The sequence below is a fragment of the Polistes fuscatus genome, unplaced genomic scaffold (genome assembly GCF_010416935.1).
Source record: "Polistes fuscatus isolate 324 unplaced genomic scaffold, CU_Pfus_HIC Scaffold9, whole genome shotgun sequence".
NCBI lineage: Eukaryota > Metazoa > Arthropoda > Insecta > Hymenoptera > Vespidae > Polistes > Polistes fuscatus.
The window spans coordinates 2,530,451-2,549,398 of NW_025113173.1; the positions used below are offsets into that span (position 1 = coordinate 2,530,451).

The 18,948-nt window shown below is 27.4% G+C and overlaps 1 protein-coding gene across 3 annotated transcripts; it reads left to right on the forward strand.

Moving 5' to 3' along the window:
• Window positions 1-118: 118 nt before the first annotated feature.
• LOC122525571 (pancreatic lipase-related protein 2-like) lies at window positions 119-18,739 on the forward strand. 3 transcript variants are annotated; one of them, XM_043648461.1, is made up of 10 exons: window positions 119-295; window positions 13,845-14,008; window positions 14,408-14,562; window positions 14,655-14,774; window positions 14,854-15,000; window positions 15,416-15,644; window positions 16,856-17,287; window positions 17,548-17,674; window positions 17,767-17,973; window positions 18,249-18,739. In XM_043648461.1, coding segments are annotated over exons 1-10 (1,686 nt in total). In that variant the 5' UTR covers window positions 119-293; the 3' UTR covers window positions 18,352-18,739. The 3 variants fall into 3 exon arrangements, with proteins under 3 accessions (XP_043504396.1, XP_043504394.1, XP_043504395.1); XM_043648459.1 differs by lacking the exon at window positions 119-295 and adding an exon at window positions 5,582-5,637; XM_043648460.1 differs by lacking the exon at window positions 119-295 and adding an exon at window positions 5,582-5,637 and having other exon boundaries at window positions 16,865-17,287.
• The last annotated feature ends 209 nt before the right edge of the window (window positions 18,740-18,948 follow it).

The window sequence follows — 18,948 nt, forward strand, 5'->3', positions numbered from 1 at the left end:
TATTTTCTCGTATTGGTTTTCATATTATTATCATTCAATTCTATTCGATATAATGTTATATTTTATTCGATATTAATTATACGGCGATATAATATATTCAATTAAATAAATAATTGACGATACGCAAGGTTTTTATTTTTCGGCCGGTTTGTTTGTATCGTAGAATTATTATTTTGTTTGGTTTTTCTATTTTCGCAAAAAGTTAAGTTGTGATTACACGATGGACCGGTGAAGAGAAAAATAATATAACAAAAGGGAGCACAGCAGTGTGATATGAAGGAACGTTTTCGAAAATGTGAGTGAGTAGTAGTGGATCTATGATCTGTTTCGGATAAAAAGAGAAAGAAAAATGATAAACAAACTACACCGATATTTTTTTTAACTTAATATTTAATTTTCTATTAACTGTACTTTCTTTTTTTTTCTCTTCGTTTTAATATTCCTAACAAATTGGTCTTATTGATATTAAACTTAGGAGTTAGAGGAGTGTAGAAAATCGATGAGGTAATCGATAGTCGAACATTTCTCTCTTTATCTCTCTCTTTTTCTTTCTCTATGTAATAACTGTAATATACTATAGTCAAAATTTTATAACTATACAAACATTCCTATTTTTGTATTTCTCGTTTTTTTTTTATTTTCTTTCTTTTTTCTTCTTTTTATCTTCTCATAATTCCCATCACGTTTCACACGTAAGATTTCTCATTCGAATTTCAAAGATGTATGCGTTTGACTCATCTTTTTCTCTCTTTAATTTCATTTCACTCGTTGAAACAACAAACAAATTCACGTGTTCATTTGTTGTAATTAATTTTCCTATAATCAATCAAACGAAATTTGATTTGTTTCAAAAATTTGATGTCACATTTAGGAATGGTTTATATATAAAAAGATGTGTGCATGTACACAAACGTACGTAATGTATACATGTATGTATACACATGCGTGTATGTGTTTGTATATAACGTTATAGGCTAGTACGCGAACTTTCTCCATGGACAAGCAACTCGAATCCTACGTAGGCGTACGACGTACACGCTTTTACATTTATCGAATAACTTTTCCAAGTTATATTCGTTAGAGAATAAGTTTATTTTTCTTTTAATCGAATATATAAATCAAAATAAAATCTAATTATAATTTTTTCAAAGTAATTTATTTATTCTCACAGAATGATACGCGTTTTGTTACGGTTTAAACGTTAATTTAATTTATCAACGTTTAAATTATTTTGAATTTTATTATTACACATGTATGATTTTATTATTTTGATTTTTTTGTTCATTTTATATATAATAATCTATAATTAAATATATTAATGTATTAATCAAATAATAAAAATTTATTAATAAAAATAATAATATATTAAATATATTAATCTATAATTAATAAAATAATCTGTTTATAAATAATTAATTATTTATAAACAGATATAACAGTACACGTTTTAATATGTGTGTACGTTTAAACGTGTATGCGTTTAACAGAGAGAAATATATATAAACGGTATACACACAAAGTCAAACGATTCGAATCGTAGAGTACTATAATCGAAGAAAAATATCGTAGATATTTATTTCCGAGTACTCACGAACTAGGAAGCAACTTTTATATCGGCGAGCAACACGCGAGACGACTCCGCAAACTGACTCGTTAAGTGCAAATCGTTTCCTTCCTTCCTTCCTTCCTTCCTTCATCTTTTATCGATTGTTCTTGAAAATAAAAAGAAAGAAAATAAAAATAGAAAAAAAGAAAAATAAATAAAAAGAAAGAAACGATTCGCACGAGTCGAGAATAAATAAATTTTGTCTCGGTCACCTTTGTTTCTTTTTTATTCATTTTATTAATTTTATTTCATTATTAATTATTATATATGTGTTAATACAAATATTATGTACGTTATGAACAAAAGATATTATTTTTTTTATTATTTCAATAATTATTCTCTTTTCATATATTTATGATTTATTTTCTTTCTTTTTTATTTCTTTTCTTTTAATAATTTGATAGAATAAATGGTACAATTTGATAGATTCTATTAATTGAAATTATTTTATCAGAGACGATCGGGTATGATAAAAATAATTAAAGATATTTCTATAATTTATTTCAACGAAAAAAGAAAAAGAAAAAGATATTTAAATCGTATGAATAATTAATAATATTTTTTACTAACTTTCGTTCAATTATTCAATGATATATGACATATAAATTATGCAAATTATACAAAATACGATTTTCCTCTTATCTTTATTCTTTCTCTTAGGATAAGAATTATTTTTTTAAACAAAAAAATACTTACCCATTAAAATAAATGAATGTGTAAAATATCACATAAATCATAGATTAAAATTATTTCGAATAAAAATTATTTCTACAACACATATATATACTCGACTCATTTAAGATAATAATATCAATTAAATGATCTTGTAATAAAAAAAGAGAAAAGAAAAAGGAAACAAAATGATTAATAAGTATACAAATTGATATACAAATGTAGAGATTAATCGTATCTTATGCAACCATCGAACGAGAGTTGATTGTGTGTACTTCCGTAAGAAAACATAGTAGTTTCCCTCTTAAATTGTTCGTGATCACATTCACACACACACACACATACACACACACAAACATACACATACAAGTATATACAATCTTACCTACATATATATATACACACACAGGTATATATTAATACGAAAACCCTGAAAAGTTCGTAATAATAGTTGAAAAGAAGACGTGAACACGATTTAAACCTTTCACAAAGTCACGTTACGTAGAACCATAGAATTTCTTCGGACATTAATCTTAAGGTTGAGTCTCTTCAATGATCATTTCTGATGATCTTTAGGAAAGAAAACAAATGCATAGAGTAGAACGTCGGTTAAAAGTTTTCAACGTCAGTAATTTCATTTCCTTCGAGAAACGTCGGAGGATCGTAAGACGTCGAGAAAGCGTGACGAAAGGGTCAAGGTCATATAGTATCGGAAGGTCGTGTTGGTATATCATACGTGTGGGTGCATCTGTGCGTTTCTCTCTATATGAAAGATATTTATAAATAATTTTTTTAACCGCAAAATGTGGTTTGAAAGATTGAAAACATTTACAAACACGCAGACACGTGCACACGTATTTGCATGCGTGCGTGCGTGCACGTAAACGGATACGAGAGATTTGTATAAAGGATTAAATAGTTAACATTTTATTAGTTTGTTATGTCGACGATTTGAATTTAATTCGAGAAAATTTATTTCTAATTTATATATTTCTATAATTATTTATATTGGATTAATTTAATTGAAATAGAAATGGTAAAGAGTCCATTTCGTTTTGTATCATATAATTTGTTTGATTTTTATTTTATTGTAATATAAATCAACTAATGAGATTTTATAAGAAAATTAATACACCCAGGAAAATAGTAATTAATTATAATTAACATAATTATAATCGTTCTTTTCTATATAAAAAAAAAACATGAACTATAATGAATATTTAATTTCTTGTTATACTTTGTACTTTATTAAAAAAAAAAATAAAAAGACAAGAAACGTTAGAAATACAAATAACAAATTAATTTATATGACATACGAGATTATTAAAGAGTACATTAATTTATTTAAATAAAAAAAGAACATAATAGAAATACACGAAGAAAAAATTTATTTATATAACGTACGAGTTAAAATAATTAAAAAAAAAAAAAGATTACGAGAGATTTAAATTATTGATCATTTTTCAAAGACACTAATTTATGATAAAGAAAGAAAAAATGAACAACAAACGAAATCAATTGGTTATTATCATCCATTTTAATCAACTTAATAATTAATTAATTATTGTACACGCACGAGTTGTAATTTATTACCTATTTAATGATAAAATTGAAACACAATACGGAAAATCTCTCAAACTTGATTATAATTCATATAAACAGTAATATAATATAATGAATAAAAAAAAGAATATGAAAAAAAAAGAAGAAGAAGAAGAAGAATAATCATTTTACAATAATTATACACACATTTCAAGATAGTATTATTATTAAATTATTATGATACTTACACGAGTAATGATTTGTTACCTATTCGATAAGATTTAAAACGATAATACGAAAAAAAGATCAAAATTAATTACAATGAAAAATGGAGGGAAGAAAAATGTTAGGGAAAAAAAAGTTAGGGAAAAAAATGTTGGGGAAAAAAATGTTAGGGAAAAAAATGTTGGGGAAAAAAATGTTAGGGAAAAAAAACAATGAATTAAAAATAATACAAATTTTCAAGTTAGACAGACGAAGCGTGCAAAACGGAAGAATTTTCTTAGACCTTTGTCTGTGTGCTGGCTTAGAAACAGCAACGTTACGTAGAAAATTTCAAAGTGCAACCACTTTCGCAGCAACGAAGTCGCATCTGCATCTATGGTTCGCCATCATGCCAACACGCCATTTCCGCATTGGTTTGCTCGTTAAATTGAAAACGTGCTTGTTAACCGTGATTAGTAGGGGGAAAATTAAGCGATTAAATCGTTAACTTAATTAACGTTACTTTATGAAACAATATAATGGAGAAGAATAAAAAACTAAGTAAAAAAAAAAGAAGAGAAGGAAGAGTAGGGGGCCGGGGAGGGGGTGGGATCTCTTCTTGGAAATGTATTTGAAAATTTAAATCATCATTGCGCGAATGATCGTCTTCGGATAACATTGTCGGTTGACTCGCCATTAAAACATTTTACTCGTTTTAATTTACAATTAATTTTGCGAATATTTCTCGAGCGAAATTCTTTTTCTCTTTTCTTTCTTTTTTTTTCTTTTCTTTTTTTCTCATAAATATCACAAACGTGTGGCTTGATTTGAATTTAAATACGATACGTGTTTTATTGAAATATATTATTAAACGATATATGATAGAAAATTTAGATAGGTTTTATCTATGACAAGATAGGATTAACATAAACAATTATTTAACGTATTTTTAAATATTATTGCAAATTTATACAGTGTATAGCGTCGAAAGTTCTTTAGACAATGTTTAATATAATAAATTAATTTACTTTTTTGTTGAACATTTTTTATATATAATTTATTAGATTTATTATTAAAATTACAAGACTTTTACGAATTAAAAAAAACATATTTCAAACGTTTCAAAATTATATAAGAAATTCTGATATATCTTGTGTAATAGAAGAAATATAATTATAAACAATATAATTATAAATAATATAATAAAATAAATCAATATAAATAATAATATAATAAATAAATCTAATAATAAATAATAAATAAATACATAAAAATATAAATTAAATATTATTTTTTTTTAATTATAAATAATATAATTATAAACAATATTTTGACAATAATACAATTCTAATTTTTATTTTGTACGTGTGAGATTAATTTAAATATTTGAATATTCGATATTAAATTTTTGATTGAAAATTCTTAGGATGAGTTTAATTTACGATAGAAAATGAATGATTGTCGAATTTTGTATTATTATTATATTATTATTATTATATTGAATATAAGTTTGCAAAGGAGAATAACAACAATGACGACGAGAAAGCGCCAACATTCTTTCGAACTGATTCGATGACAAACACAAGGAGAACGTTGCCTTCTTGGTTGATTGTGTACGTAACACACATAGCTCTCAAGTTTTTATGGCTTATTTATTTTGACTTGGAACACCTGCCTTCTTCCTTTCTCTCTCTCTCTCTCTTTCTCTCTTTCTTTCTCTTATCTTGGCATTATGACATATAAAAATATATACTTATATCGACAGAAAATAAAATATACATGAATAAAATAGAAATTAATTAAAATTTCATCTTACATTTTTCTGACTAAACTATTATTAATTAATTTATTATATTAACATAGGACAAGATTATTTGAAAATAAAAACATACGTATAAATTATCAGATACAAGTGTTTATTTCCATTTAATTGCAATCAACATATATATTCTATTATTAAAATTAAAATAATTTTATGTAATACAAGAAATATATATATATACAAAAATTATAAATTCGTAATTCGATCGAGGATCAAATTTATTGAAATACTCGTTCAAAATATCATCAGTTTCTTCTTTTATAAATGAAACTTCCATCGGTGCAAAAAAAACATGGTTACGTCATAAAATAATTAACAACACACACATTTTCTAAGTATTATTTATATAATTACTACTCGACCTAAGTGCATAGTACAATTCTCGTAGACTTTACTCACACATACTTATATACATTATTATCAACACATTCAAATATTTCATGAAAGGGATTTCTAAGAAGTAATGGGTTTGTCGGTCATCGAGAAATTCTATGGTGAATAGGTTTACTTTTTCTTATGCAATCTTTGGTATACAAAACATTTCAACGAAAATACATCTCTCTTTCTCCTTCTTTTTTTCCTATTTTTCTTTTCTTTTTTCTATTCAGAGTAAGTAGCGACATATAATACATACAATACGACATATTATCTCGTAAGAATGATCTGTGTTTGTATGCAAGCGAGCAATGTTGTGCATGTGCAATAAATTACGTTGACAATCTACACACACACACATATATATATATACATAAGTATATATTTGTAATGCAGGTTAAAACCACCTAGATTTACCGTACACCTTTCGAGTTCTGTTATGTCTGACATATAGGTCAGTGTAAAGGCCGGCCACGTTGGAAATTCACTATTGCGGCATTAGTATACTCTTTCTCTCTCTTTCCATTACTATTATTATCTTTCCCCCTCTCTCTCTCTCTCTTTATTTTTATCTTTTAAATTGTTTCTTTCTTCACTTCTTTCTTTCATTATTAATTTGTCAATCATTTAATCATTGGCGAACGAATTCAATGATTTTCCTTCGTTATTGAAAATGATAGCAATCTTTGAATACGTCAACGAATCGTTGGATAAATTTAGTAATATTGTTTTCAAAGTCAAATCCTTTATCGTCATTAGAGACAATTTAACTTAAATGAATAAATTCCATCCTAATATGGGTCTATAAATGATTACTGTGCAATTTTATTTAATAATGTCTTCTTAGTGAGATATATTCTACTCTAACGGGTAGAGTATAATATTACTTTGGTATGTGTAACTACGTTTTGCGAGAAAACGAGTTAACTCGGTCGAATCATTAAAATTCCGATTTCTTTGAAAAATCCTTCACCATTTACAGTTAACTTTCAATTAACTTTTAAACGTTAAGTATTTATTTTAACTGGTTCTTATTGTAGTTTTCTTTTTCTTTTGCTTTCTTTCATCTAGGTATTGGTATATATATATATATATATATATATATATATCTTTTTTTTATCTTTTCGAAAGCGAACGTTCTTTTTTTAATTGATGATATCGTACGATATTTATTTCGAAAATTCCATACTTTTATTTAATTAATTAATACGACACTAAACTTGTGTTTCTCGTTTAATATTTATTTGATTTATTTCTAAAAAAAAAAAAATCATATCGTCTGTCTGAAAACATCAAAATTTCTATCATTTATAATAAAATCAACGATAAAATAGAATCAATATATAAAATTATGACCGTAACAAATTTGTTTCTTCTTTTTTTCTTCTTAACTATTGTTGTTTAAATTATCGAAACAATTCGGAGACGAGATAATTAAAAAAAAAAAAAACCAAATGAACATTAGTAAAACTTTCGCTACGGGGAATCATCGTTAAATTTCTACTACCTTTCATTTTACGCAAGATACAAAAGATAGATAATAAAATGAAAAAAAAAGTAAAAAAAAGTAAGTAAGTAACTAACTAACTAACTAACTAACTTCGAAATAAGCATCATCATAGTTAGATAAATGATCAAATGCATTACGTTGGAACGCTATACGTAGGAAAAAAACCAAATCTTGTGTTGTGTGTAGGTAAAACAACGACACAACGAGTAAGACGATTCGATATATTATTTTGTTTCTTTTATGGTGAGAGAGTAAACGTAACTCGAGCTCTTTATGAGAGGGGGGGGTTGGGGATCAATCCACAGGTGAAATTTATTTTCTTCGGTCTTAAGAATTTGTGGCCAGTCTTTTGATCTTACGTAATCTTCGGATCAGGGAGAAACGGAGAGAATGAATAAGAGACAGAGAAAGAAAATTAAAGAGAAAGAGAAAGGTACACATATTTACGTCACTTATATTCGTTATAATACTTCTTCGGTAAAAAAAAAAAAAAGAAAAAAAAAATATTTCATTTCACTCTCTTTAAACTAACTCTTACTTTCTTTTTATGCTTGCCTGACCTCTTCAAACGTTGGATTAGGTCATGACGATGACATTCGGTTGAGAAGATGTTGTTATATTATTTTTATTTTACAAAGAATGAAAAAGAAATGTAAGATCAAGGCCATTGAAAATTAAAAAAAGAAAAGAAAAGAAAAATATAACAAATAACGAATTTTCGTTTACATCGAAAATGAAATTTTTCTTTCTATAAATTGTATTTTGTATAAAATTATATTATGTAAATTCAAAAACTATTTTCACAAACGTATCGCGAATTTGTTCTTTATTATTTTGAACTCATCTTTAATAAATGAACACAAACTGATATCACGTTTTTGTTTTTAATTACTCTATGATGTATAATATTTCAAACGCAAGCAAGAGTATTACCTGATCTCTGTAATATTATCAAATGTTATGCGATCCTAAATGTTGTTTATCAAGAAAATACGAGGAAACTTGTTAATCAATCGAATATTACTTAACAAAATTTCTATATATCTTTTTTTTTACGTAATCTCTTGAAACATTGGATTAAATCACGATAATGATTCAATACTGGTTTTTAATCGCTTATTATTTCAAAAAAAAAAATCAAATTCTCTTCTCACAAGGCCATTTTATTTATTAATAAAATATAGAAGAAGAATAGAAAAAAAAAACAAGAATTAATATTAGAATTTTAATGATTATTTCTTGAATTAGAAATCATCTTGTTAGATGTACCTTTCACACATACGAGTGTTTATTGATACTATATTTATATATAAATATAAAAAGAGAAACAAAGGTTTACTTACGTCACTCTCATCAATTTCTCTCTCTCTCTCTCTCTCCCTATTTTTCTCTCTTTCTTTCTAATCTGATCTATCAGAAGATTGGATTAGATCATGACAATGATCCTTACCTGATCTAATTTAATTCTATTTCAAAAAACGTAGAAAAAGATCAAGGCCAATAGAGAAAAGTCAGTAAGATATAATCGAAAGGAATTAGAAAATAAATTCGAAATTAATTCGTATTTCCTGGATTAGAAATCGTCTTAGAGTAAATGAAGTTTTAACTTTCAAATACTACTACTACTACTACTACTATCACTAGTAGTACTACTACTTCATTTATACAGGATGTTTCAAAAATTACGTGGCTAATCATTCGATATTTTCTTCTAATTTTTTCCCTCCTCCTACCACCCTCCCACCCCCGATAGATGAGAAACAAATAAATATTCGGAAAAATCGAACAACCTGTATTTATACGAGCAAGAAAAAAAAAAAGAAAGAATAAAAATAAAAAGTAAACGTTGTTGCGTGTGATTAACCCTTTAGGTACATTTGACGTCTGAGACACGTCATTCACTTTTTTTCCCTAGGAGCGGTGACGTGTCTAAGACGTCAAATTAAAAATTAAACTTTTAGGTACAATTTATTTCATTTAGTTTTATTTTGTTATTATTAATTTATTTTTCTTTTGCAATTCTAATTACTTGAATACATCTTAATACTACATATGTCACCAATATTTTAAAAATAAATACATTCTTACCCAAAATGTACTGCCTTTAGATACTACACCAAGCAACCAAAAATTATTTTCGTTCCACATGCAAATATTTTCTCAAATAAATCCGTACCCAAGGGGTTAAAATTAAATTTGTTATTTTTTATCTTTCTCATTCAGCTATTTTTGAATGATCTTGTATTTATACAATGAAAAAGAGAAAGATAGAAATAAATGTAATATAAATAGAAGAAAAGAGAAAGAGAGAGAGAGAGAGAGAGATCAATTGAAAGAACATTGTCGCTAGGAAATAAACGTAGACCTGTCAAAAGAGTAAATTGATATTTACTCGTGAACACGCGAGGAAATATACTTCCCCTGTAATTCGCTTTCTACAGGAATATCGAGAAAATAAAGAGAGGGAGAGAGAGAGAGAGGGAAGGGTGATGATTAATAAATTAGTATGTTTCGAGATTACCAATAATTTAAAAAGAATCATAGAATATTTCCGCTTGCTATGATCAAAAGAATAAAAGGAGAGAAAGAGAAACAGAAAATTAGAAGAAAGATTAAAATATCTAGTATACTTATTATTATTATTATATATATATTTTTTTTTAATATGTGTATATGAATATATCACGGTACGATACACACGATCATATAACTTCCTGCACAATTATTCACGCTAACTGACAACGAGCGACACGTTGAATAAAACTAATTTGTTTATTATTATGCGAACACATCATCATTTCCTGAAATTCGTGTTAGATTCGTAACGAAAAGATAAAATAAAAGTGTAAATAATTGTAATATATTCGTTCGTCTTATTATTTTAATTATTTTTATTAAATAATGTTAGATACTTATAAGAATTAATTTAAAAATAATATAATAATATTTAAAAAGGTATTCAGAAAAAATTAATGTTTCTTTTAGAAAGGTCTTGTAACATATTTCTTTTTTTGTTTTCTTTTACATTTATTAATTTAAATCGATCAAAATGAAAAAGATCCTTTAATTATTATCGATGAATATATCAAGATGAGACGTAACCATCGTTTACGTAATTGTATTCACTTTCAAAAGTCCTATTCCCGAGTGTATTTAACGTAATGCAAGTAACTTTTCCTAACTTATGCGAATATCTCTTTATCTAGTTCATCGAACACGATAATCTCGAACACGATGATCATAATCGTTTCCTTCCTGAATTGTTAAAAGGAGTCCAATCTTGTATTTTCTATTTTGTTACTCTTCTTTCTTTCTCTCTCTCTCTTTCTCTTTCTATTTTACTTTAAGTAAAATAATGATTACGAATATAAAATACATACGTAATACACACGATAAATATATTTGATTATATTGTATATTTAATAATTATAATCTTACACATAAATGTTTACATTTACATCGATACTTTTTAAACAAATTTAATACTTCATTGAATAAAATAATCATACACATCTGTTATCGTTAGAATAATACATCAATTTTTACATTTACATCGATACTTTTTAAACAAATTTAATATTTCATTGAATAAATTAATCATACACGTCTGTTATTATTAAAAATGATTTTCATTATTTTCGATTACTTTGTTTTATTTTTTTGTCAAACAACGATCTAATTTCTTGACGATAAACTAATGCCAATATTTATTCGATCGAATTAATTTAAAATATCGAAGCACCGAATTAATTACCACAGCCTAATATATTATATAATATTATACAATAATTATGAAAGTGTGAATCGAATGAAGAACAAAATAAATTATTATATGAATTTCTCTCATAAATTTTATTTAATTAAACATTTTTTATCTACACCGTAATAATGCGTAATCATTTAACAAAATAATTCATACGTACAAATATACATATATATTTTACTTATATCACTTTCATAATTATCTGACTCCTACGTTCGACAAGATTAATATAAAAAAATCATTTAAATTGTACATAATTAAAAACATTTCATCGAAACTGGTATCAATTCTAATTTCCCATAGAAAAAAAAGAAAACTCGATTATCGTACTAGATCTTTCTTCTTATATCATAAATCATAAATCATTGAATTTTTATTATCGATCAATGAAAATCATTGAAAATAATCGTCTGACAATCAGAGAAGGAAATAAATAAAGAAAGAAAGAACAACAAAATATAAGAAAAAGAAAGATACCATGTTTTATCATACTCTCGAGACTGCCTACTTTTCCCATGTGTATCGTTTAGACGACTTTCTTCTCTCCAACTAACACACATACCCCACCTTATACCTCTTTCTTTAAAAAAATAAAAAGAAAACACAAAAAAAAACAAAAAACAAAATTGAAAAAAAAGATATGTCATCTTACTTCGAAAATTTCAAACGTAAAAAAAAGAAACCACGAGAGAGACAGAGAGAGAGAGAGAAAAAAACAAATAGAAAAAGAACAAAAAAAAAGAGAAAAGAGTAGAAGCAAGGATGTTGGACAATCGAGTGAAAGAGAAAAGAAAATAAATGCGGAGCCAGAAGGACAGAGGGGCGAAAGGGGTGAAAGGGGCCAGGGCGTGGGGGGAGGGATTGGGGGGGAAGGGTGGAAACAGGAAGCGATACAACATTGCCGGAGGGAAGGACGTCGAATCTGGGCCACACTATAATAAATATATATACACATACAAATACATATATGCGTATACGTATATGTATATCTCTTTCTCTCTCTCTCTCATCTTCTTTCACATATCTTTTATCTTTCTTTCTCCTGTAAGAAATGTTGTTTTGTGTTACGTTGTTACCGGGTTACTTTGGCGCCGCATTTACACTCTTACTTTCGAAATAATGATTATTTAATACCCGAATACTACTCTCCTTCTTACCAGGCCCTTCCTACTCCCCCTGCCCCCACCCCTCCCCCATCCCTCCCCTTCCCTCATACACATTCCTTCTACTCTCTCCTCAGCATCATTTATTCAAGTGAAATGCACGATCCCGATTCAGGACCGGTTTCTTATTTTTCTCAAGAGATTTCGTGACCAATTTTTAACCATCTCTCTCTCTCTCTCTCTCTCTCTCTCGCTCTCGCTCTCGCTTTCTTTCTTTCTTTTATTTCTTTGTTCATTGTCGTTTATTTTGTTACTTTTGTTTACTCTCCTTTTTCCTCGCATTCTTGTTTGTTTCGTTATTTATTTAAGGGTTAACTTTTTTTTTCTTTCTTCTTCTTTTTCTTCTTCTTTATTTTATTTTATTTTATTTTATTTTATTCTCGTTTAATTTGATTTATTATCGATTTATTTTCACGGAATTATGTTAATTTATTTGTGTTTTTTTTGTTTTGTTTTTTGTTTCTTTTGCTCATACGTTTCCCTTTTTATTATAATTTTACGTTGAAACTGTTCGTTTGAGAATCGTTATTTTGTGTTTCTTCTTTAATTTTAATGATCTCGCGAGACACACTTTCGAAAAGGATTCCCTCCAATGGAAGGGGGAATCTCTTTTTGTTTTTTGTTTTTTGTTATTTTTTTTTTCTCTCTCTTAAAGTAAAGGAATCGTTGGTCTCCTTTGAAAATATATGAGAGAAAGGAATGGATTCTTGTTTTGCAGGATTTAATAGTTTCATAAGCGTTTCCTTCTGTAATAAAATTGGAAATTGTATCTAGATTTTTACGACGAGGGAAGAGAAGCGAATTGGAAATAGGGGGGAAAATTGTTATTGCTGGAAAGAATCGAATTATTTCTCTCGTTCTTCTAATTTTTTCCTTCACTCGGTATAAGATATTATAAATTTTATGATAGACGAATAAAAAGTAGATGATAAATAAAATATAAGAAGAAAAAAAAAACGAGACATCATTTTTAAAACAAAGAGAAAATAAATAATTCGAAATAAACAAAACAACGATGCAACGATTATATTTATAATTATTGTCGATTATGTTAGATAACATACTTATCATTCTTATACTCTTATAAAATGAAAATAAAACGTTAATTTTATCATAATACAAAAAATTAATAATAAATAAATTTAAAAATAAAAAATCGAATATTTAATTTGAATCAATTATTGCAGGATGAGGAGGAGCGATACGAGTAAATACGAGGTCATTGAGGTCGCAGGAGTAATCATTTTGCTCCTGGTCGCATTGACTCCTGTTCTTTGCTCCGCCGGAATCTTGGATCCCTTTCAATGGGCAAGAAGCGATCGAATCGAAGTTAACATACCATGGTTACCATGTAAATACTAAATTCTTATATATCTATATATATATAATTTATTTAAATGTTAAATTATAATGTGAAGCAAAAGTTCGTGCGTTCATTGGATTGAAATTTTACTTTGAAACTGCATAATGGGATTGTTTAGTTTTTTTTTTGTAAAATTTACCTTGAAAATATTAATTCAATCATACAGGTCTTCGTGGCTCAAGTGGTAGAGCGTTCTTACGGTATGCGAAAGATCCTGGGTTCGAATCCCGGGCCTCTCGACTTTTTTAATATATTAATTGAAACACACGAACAATATGGTTCACCATAATCTAATACAAAATAGTGTAAAACAAAAACAAAGGAAGATGAGATTATTTCGTGTGTTATTTTTAAAGAATATTTAAATATATATATATCCTTCTACAGTCGAGAACGAAACAAGATGTTACGACGAGTTAGGCTGTTTGAACATAACAAGAAGTTGGTATCATTTGATGTATAGACCATTAAACGTATTTCCTTTACCAAGAGAAGTCATCAACACAAGCTTCATCCTTTACACCAATGACAATCCAACTGTGGTGAGTTATTTTTCAAATAGATTTCATTATAAACTATTACCACAACCGATAAATTAGATGATGAAATGAATAATAATGAAATAATCATTTAGGGTCACGTATTGACGGTAGCCAAGGACAAAACAATCAAATATTCTAACTTCAATCCTAAACGAAAGACTAAGTTTATAATCCATGGTTTCATTGATACACCACTTAGCAGTTGGGTAAAGGTGAGGCTTTTAATGTATACCCATTGTGACATTTTTTAATTGAAAAACAAAATCAACGAATTATGTTGAAATTATGTAGGAAATGAAGAACGAATTGTTAAAACACGGGGATTACAATGTAATTGTGGTGGATTGGGCTGGTGGTAGTCTACCTCTTTATACACAAGCTACAGCCAATACCAGATTAGTTGGCTTAGAAATAGCTCATCTGATCAAACATTTACAGGTGAAGAGAAACCTAATTATTCAATTTATATATTTATTCGTGAACGGGTAAAAGAATATTAATCAGAATTCATTGGTTTTACATTAACATAAGGAATCACTTATAATATTTATAATGCAATTTAATATCAGATATTAAATGTTGTTTACGTGAAAGTTGATAACATATGTATGTGTTACGCGTTATTGAACTTATAAAATATTCATATCACGAATTAAGAATAATAATGTTAATTAATATATTAATGTTTATCCTTTTTTTTTATTTGTATGTTTTTTTCTAAAAAGTTGACGACTTATAATCTTTTACCCGTCTACTTGAAATAACCAAAGTGATTGACAAATTAATTAATCGAGAAATTTGTTAGACACTCATAATGACACTTATGTTTTTATTGCAAAAAAAAAAAATACAGACCAATTATAGATTGGAACCAAACGATGTTCATCTGATAGGTCACAGTCTTGGTGCTCATACAGCTGGTTATGCTGGTGAAAAATTACGTGGTAACGTTGGCAGAATAACCGGCTTGGATCCAGCGGAACCATATTTTCAAGGAATGCCAAGTCACATTCGTTTGGATTATACTGATGCCGAATTGGTCGACGTAATTCATACGGATGGAAAGAGTATATTTTTCTTAGGTAGGCGAGATCAAAATCAAGAGAAAAATAAAGAAATGTATAGACTTTTGTAATATATATTTGAGCCCTTTTTACTTTTAAAAGTTAATTAACAACAACAACAATAAGAAAATAAATTAATGTCTATCATCGACGAAGAAATTTCATTGATATTTCGCATAATATATTAAAATAAGAAAAAAGAAATTTTTTCCATGAAAGAAAAAGTCATTCTTTTATTATTTATTATAATAAATAAATATAATGAATAATTAATTATTTACAAATAATCATTAAGATAGTTTAAACAAATAAATTGATTACAGTTTTAATCGTTCTCTTTGGAATGAAATTTCACTTTACACGTAAAATGTATATCAGGTGTAGCAATTAATAACGTGTCATTTATATAAACAAATTTAACTATTTATTTATAAAATAATCCATACACCTGTTGTTATTCTTCGAAAATAGTATGTAATTATTTTCGATTACGCTTTTGGTCAAATTGCTTTCAGGCAATTGTCGAATTTCCTTGGGGGGGAGGGGAAAAAAAAAGATGGCGATTTTGATGCAATGAATTTAATACCAAGGCATCATATTAATAGCTCTCTCTCTCTACAGCCTAATATATTATTATATTTTATAACAAATAATAATAAGATTGAAAGCAATTCAATTATTAAGAAACTTTCCTTATTATCTAATATATCAAATGAATGCGATACGGATAAATTCATTCGTATAATAATAATAATAATAATAATAATAATAATAATAATAATAATAATAATAATGACAAACAACATCGTAACAATTAGCACGAATAAATGTGTTTGAATACTTGTAGTTGCATCTTCTTGGAAAAAATGAAATTTCACTTTTACGTGACATATATTTTATTGAGAAGAGAACATTATAAGAAAAAGAAACATACCTAAACATAATTTTTGAGAGAGAATATCTCTCATTATTATTATTTAAATATCATAGAAATGAAAATGTTAAATGAATAATATGAATTATTAATAATAATAATTTCAAATATAACATCAAGATTATACGCTTCGTATATATATATATATATTTTTTCTTTTTCTTTTTTTGAGGGTGGGTGGGGTTCATGAAATTTCTTCGATGATAGCCATTAATTGTATGAAGGATTAATTAAAAAAAAAAATAAACAAAGAATTAAAAAATGATAATGAAAAATTAAATAAAGTTATGATAAGGGCTTCCAGGTTATGGGATGAGTCAAGCATGTGGACACCTGGACTTTTATCCAAACAATGGAAAGGAACAACCAGGTTGTACGGATTTGAGTGAGACAACACCATCTTTACCGTTGACTCTAATACGTGAAGGTTTTGATGAAGCATCACGTGTCCTGGTGGCTTGCAATCATATACGTGCCATAAAGCTCTTCACCGAGAGCATCAATTCGAAGTGTCAGTATATAGCTCATGAATGTTCGAGCTATAAGAGTTTCCTAAAGGGCGAGTGTTTTTCTTGCAAGGGAAACGATAGTTTAAACTGTGCGATCATGGGTTATCACGCTGATGCTAGTCCAGCTCTGTTAAGACGTAGAGCCACTAAACAAGATGTTTCCTCGTTGCTAGGATCGAAATTTTTTTTTAACACCGGCAAAGAAGATCCTTATTGCAGTAAGTTAAATATCAAGAGTTTAATGATAAATTGTATTATATTATTTTTTTGTTTGCTTGTGCTATATTATTGCTTGTTATTCTTATTAATCTTTATAACATGTTCATAAATTTTTCAAGACATTTTTTATTCGAGAGAGAAGTTAATCATTTGTAATAACTATAATAAATATTTAATATATATATATATATATATATATATATATATATATATATTTATATCTATGCATTTGCTAACAAATCGAATAATTATTATTTAGGAAGACACTACAGGATAACGATCAATCTAGCTAGACCACCCAGTGCCGAAAGTTGGGTTCAAGGTTTTATGAAGGTAACTCTTCATGCTGACAACGGACTGATACGTAACATGGATCTCACACCTAGGTGATATTCTAATCCTGATCAATTTACATTTAGATAAACATACTAAAAACTGACCATTAATAATTAATTGATGATTGTTCTTCAAATTTCAGTGGTTATATGAGACTAGAGCATGGCACGAGCGTACGAATGGTGATAGCTCATCCGTCAGGTTCAATTGGCAAGATCAGACGAGTAGAATTATCCTGGTCTTATGATATGGACGTGCTTCAACCACGATCGTTATGCTTTTTTTGGTGTAACGATCGATTATACGTCAACAGTGTTAGCGTTGACGTAATGGAACTACCAGGAAGAGGGTGAGTCTCTTAATATTTTATCTAACATTAATAACGAGTTAGTGTATACTAGTAACAATAGTAATAATATAATAATAATAATAATAATAATAATAATAATGATAATAATGATAACATTTAAAATTAATCAACAATTTAAAATGGAAATATTATTATACTTTCAATGATTACGTTTTTTTAAGACTCTAATTTAAAGATATGTATTCAATAAACTGTTTCTTTTTCTTTTTTTTTTTTTTTTCTTTTTTTTGTTCTGTTGTTACAATAACATATAGAAAAAGAGAGACTGATCTCTCCAGCAAGTTATGTTCAGCGAATAGGCAGCAATACGCAGAAATTGCCAGTGGTTCGGCAGCTTCGTTCGTTGACAATTGTTGATGATATATATCTAATAATTTCATCTCATCATCTTCGCGCGCTTGGAAGGGACTGATATATACCATAATGTAATATATATCATACATATACACAAAAGTATAAATAAGTAAGTAAGTAAGTAAGTGAGTAAGTAAATAAGTAGTATGTACAAATACAAACAAATCTCCATGGTCAATTTAGTTGACTATGTATTTCAAACAAAAGCACAGAAATATCGACACTAGTTAATATATCCCAGTTAGATGAAATGATTTAACATAATGATTATATTATTATTACATGCGCGTGTGTAAACGCTTTTTAAAACACAACACTCGTAGAGATCTTTCGATTCAAAGATTGTATAAAAAAACAAGAACAAAAAAAAACAGCCAAAAAACAACAAAAATTAATAGAAAATAAAAGTGGACCACCAAGCATCTTCGATAAAATTCTTTACTCTATAATTGGTAAATATGATCGAGAGAAGGTATTGTTGAAAGCATTTTGTTGCAATTTTTTTTTCTTCTTCATTTTTTTTTTTTATATCCTTTGGACATAGCTAACATTACAAGTAAATTAAAGCGTTTTATATAGATTATTATTCCTTCAGCTAAT

Bases quoted from the DNA above. Each gene is read 5' to 3' on its own strand.
- LOC122525571 (XM_043648459.1), top strand. From the start codon at position 5,597: ATGACAAACACAAGGAGAACGTTGCCTTCTTGGTTGATTGT. The intron at 14,009-14,407 runs GTAAATACTAAA...ATCCTTCTACAG, and splicing joins TAACATACCATGGTTACCAT to TCGAGAACGAAACAAGATGT. The intron at 14,775-14,853 runs GTGAGGCTTTTA...GAAATTATGTAG, and splicing joins CACTTAGCAGTTGGGTAAAG to GAAATGAAGAACGAATTGTT.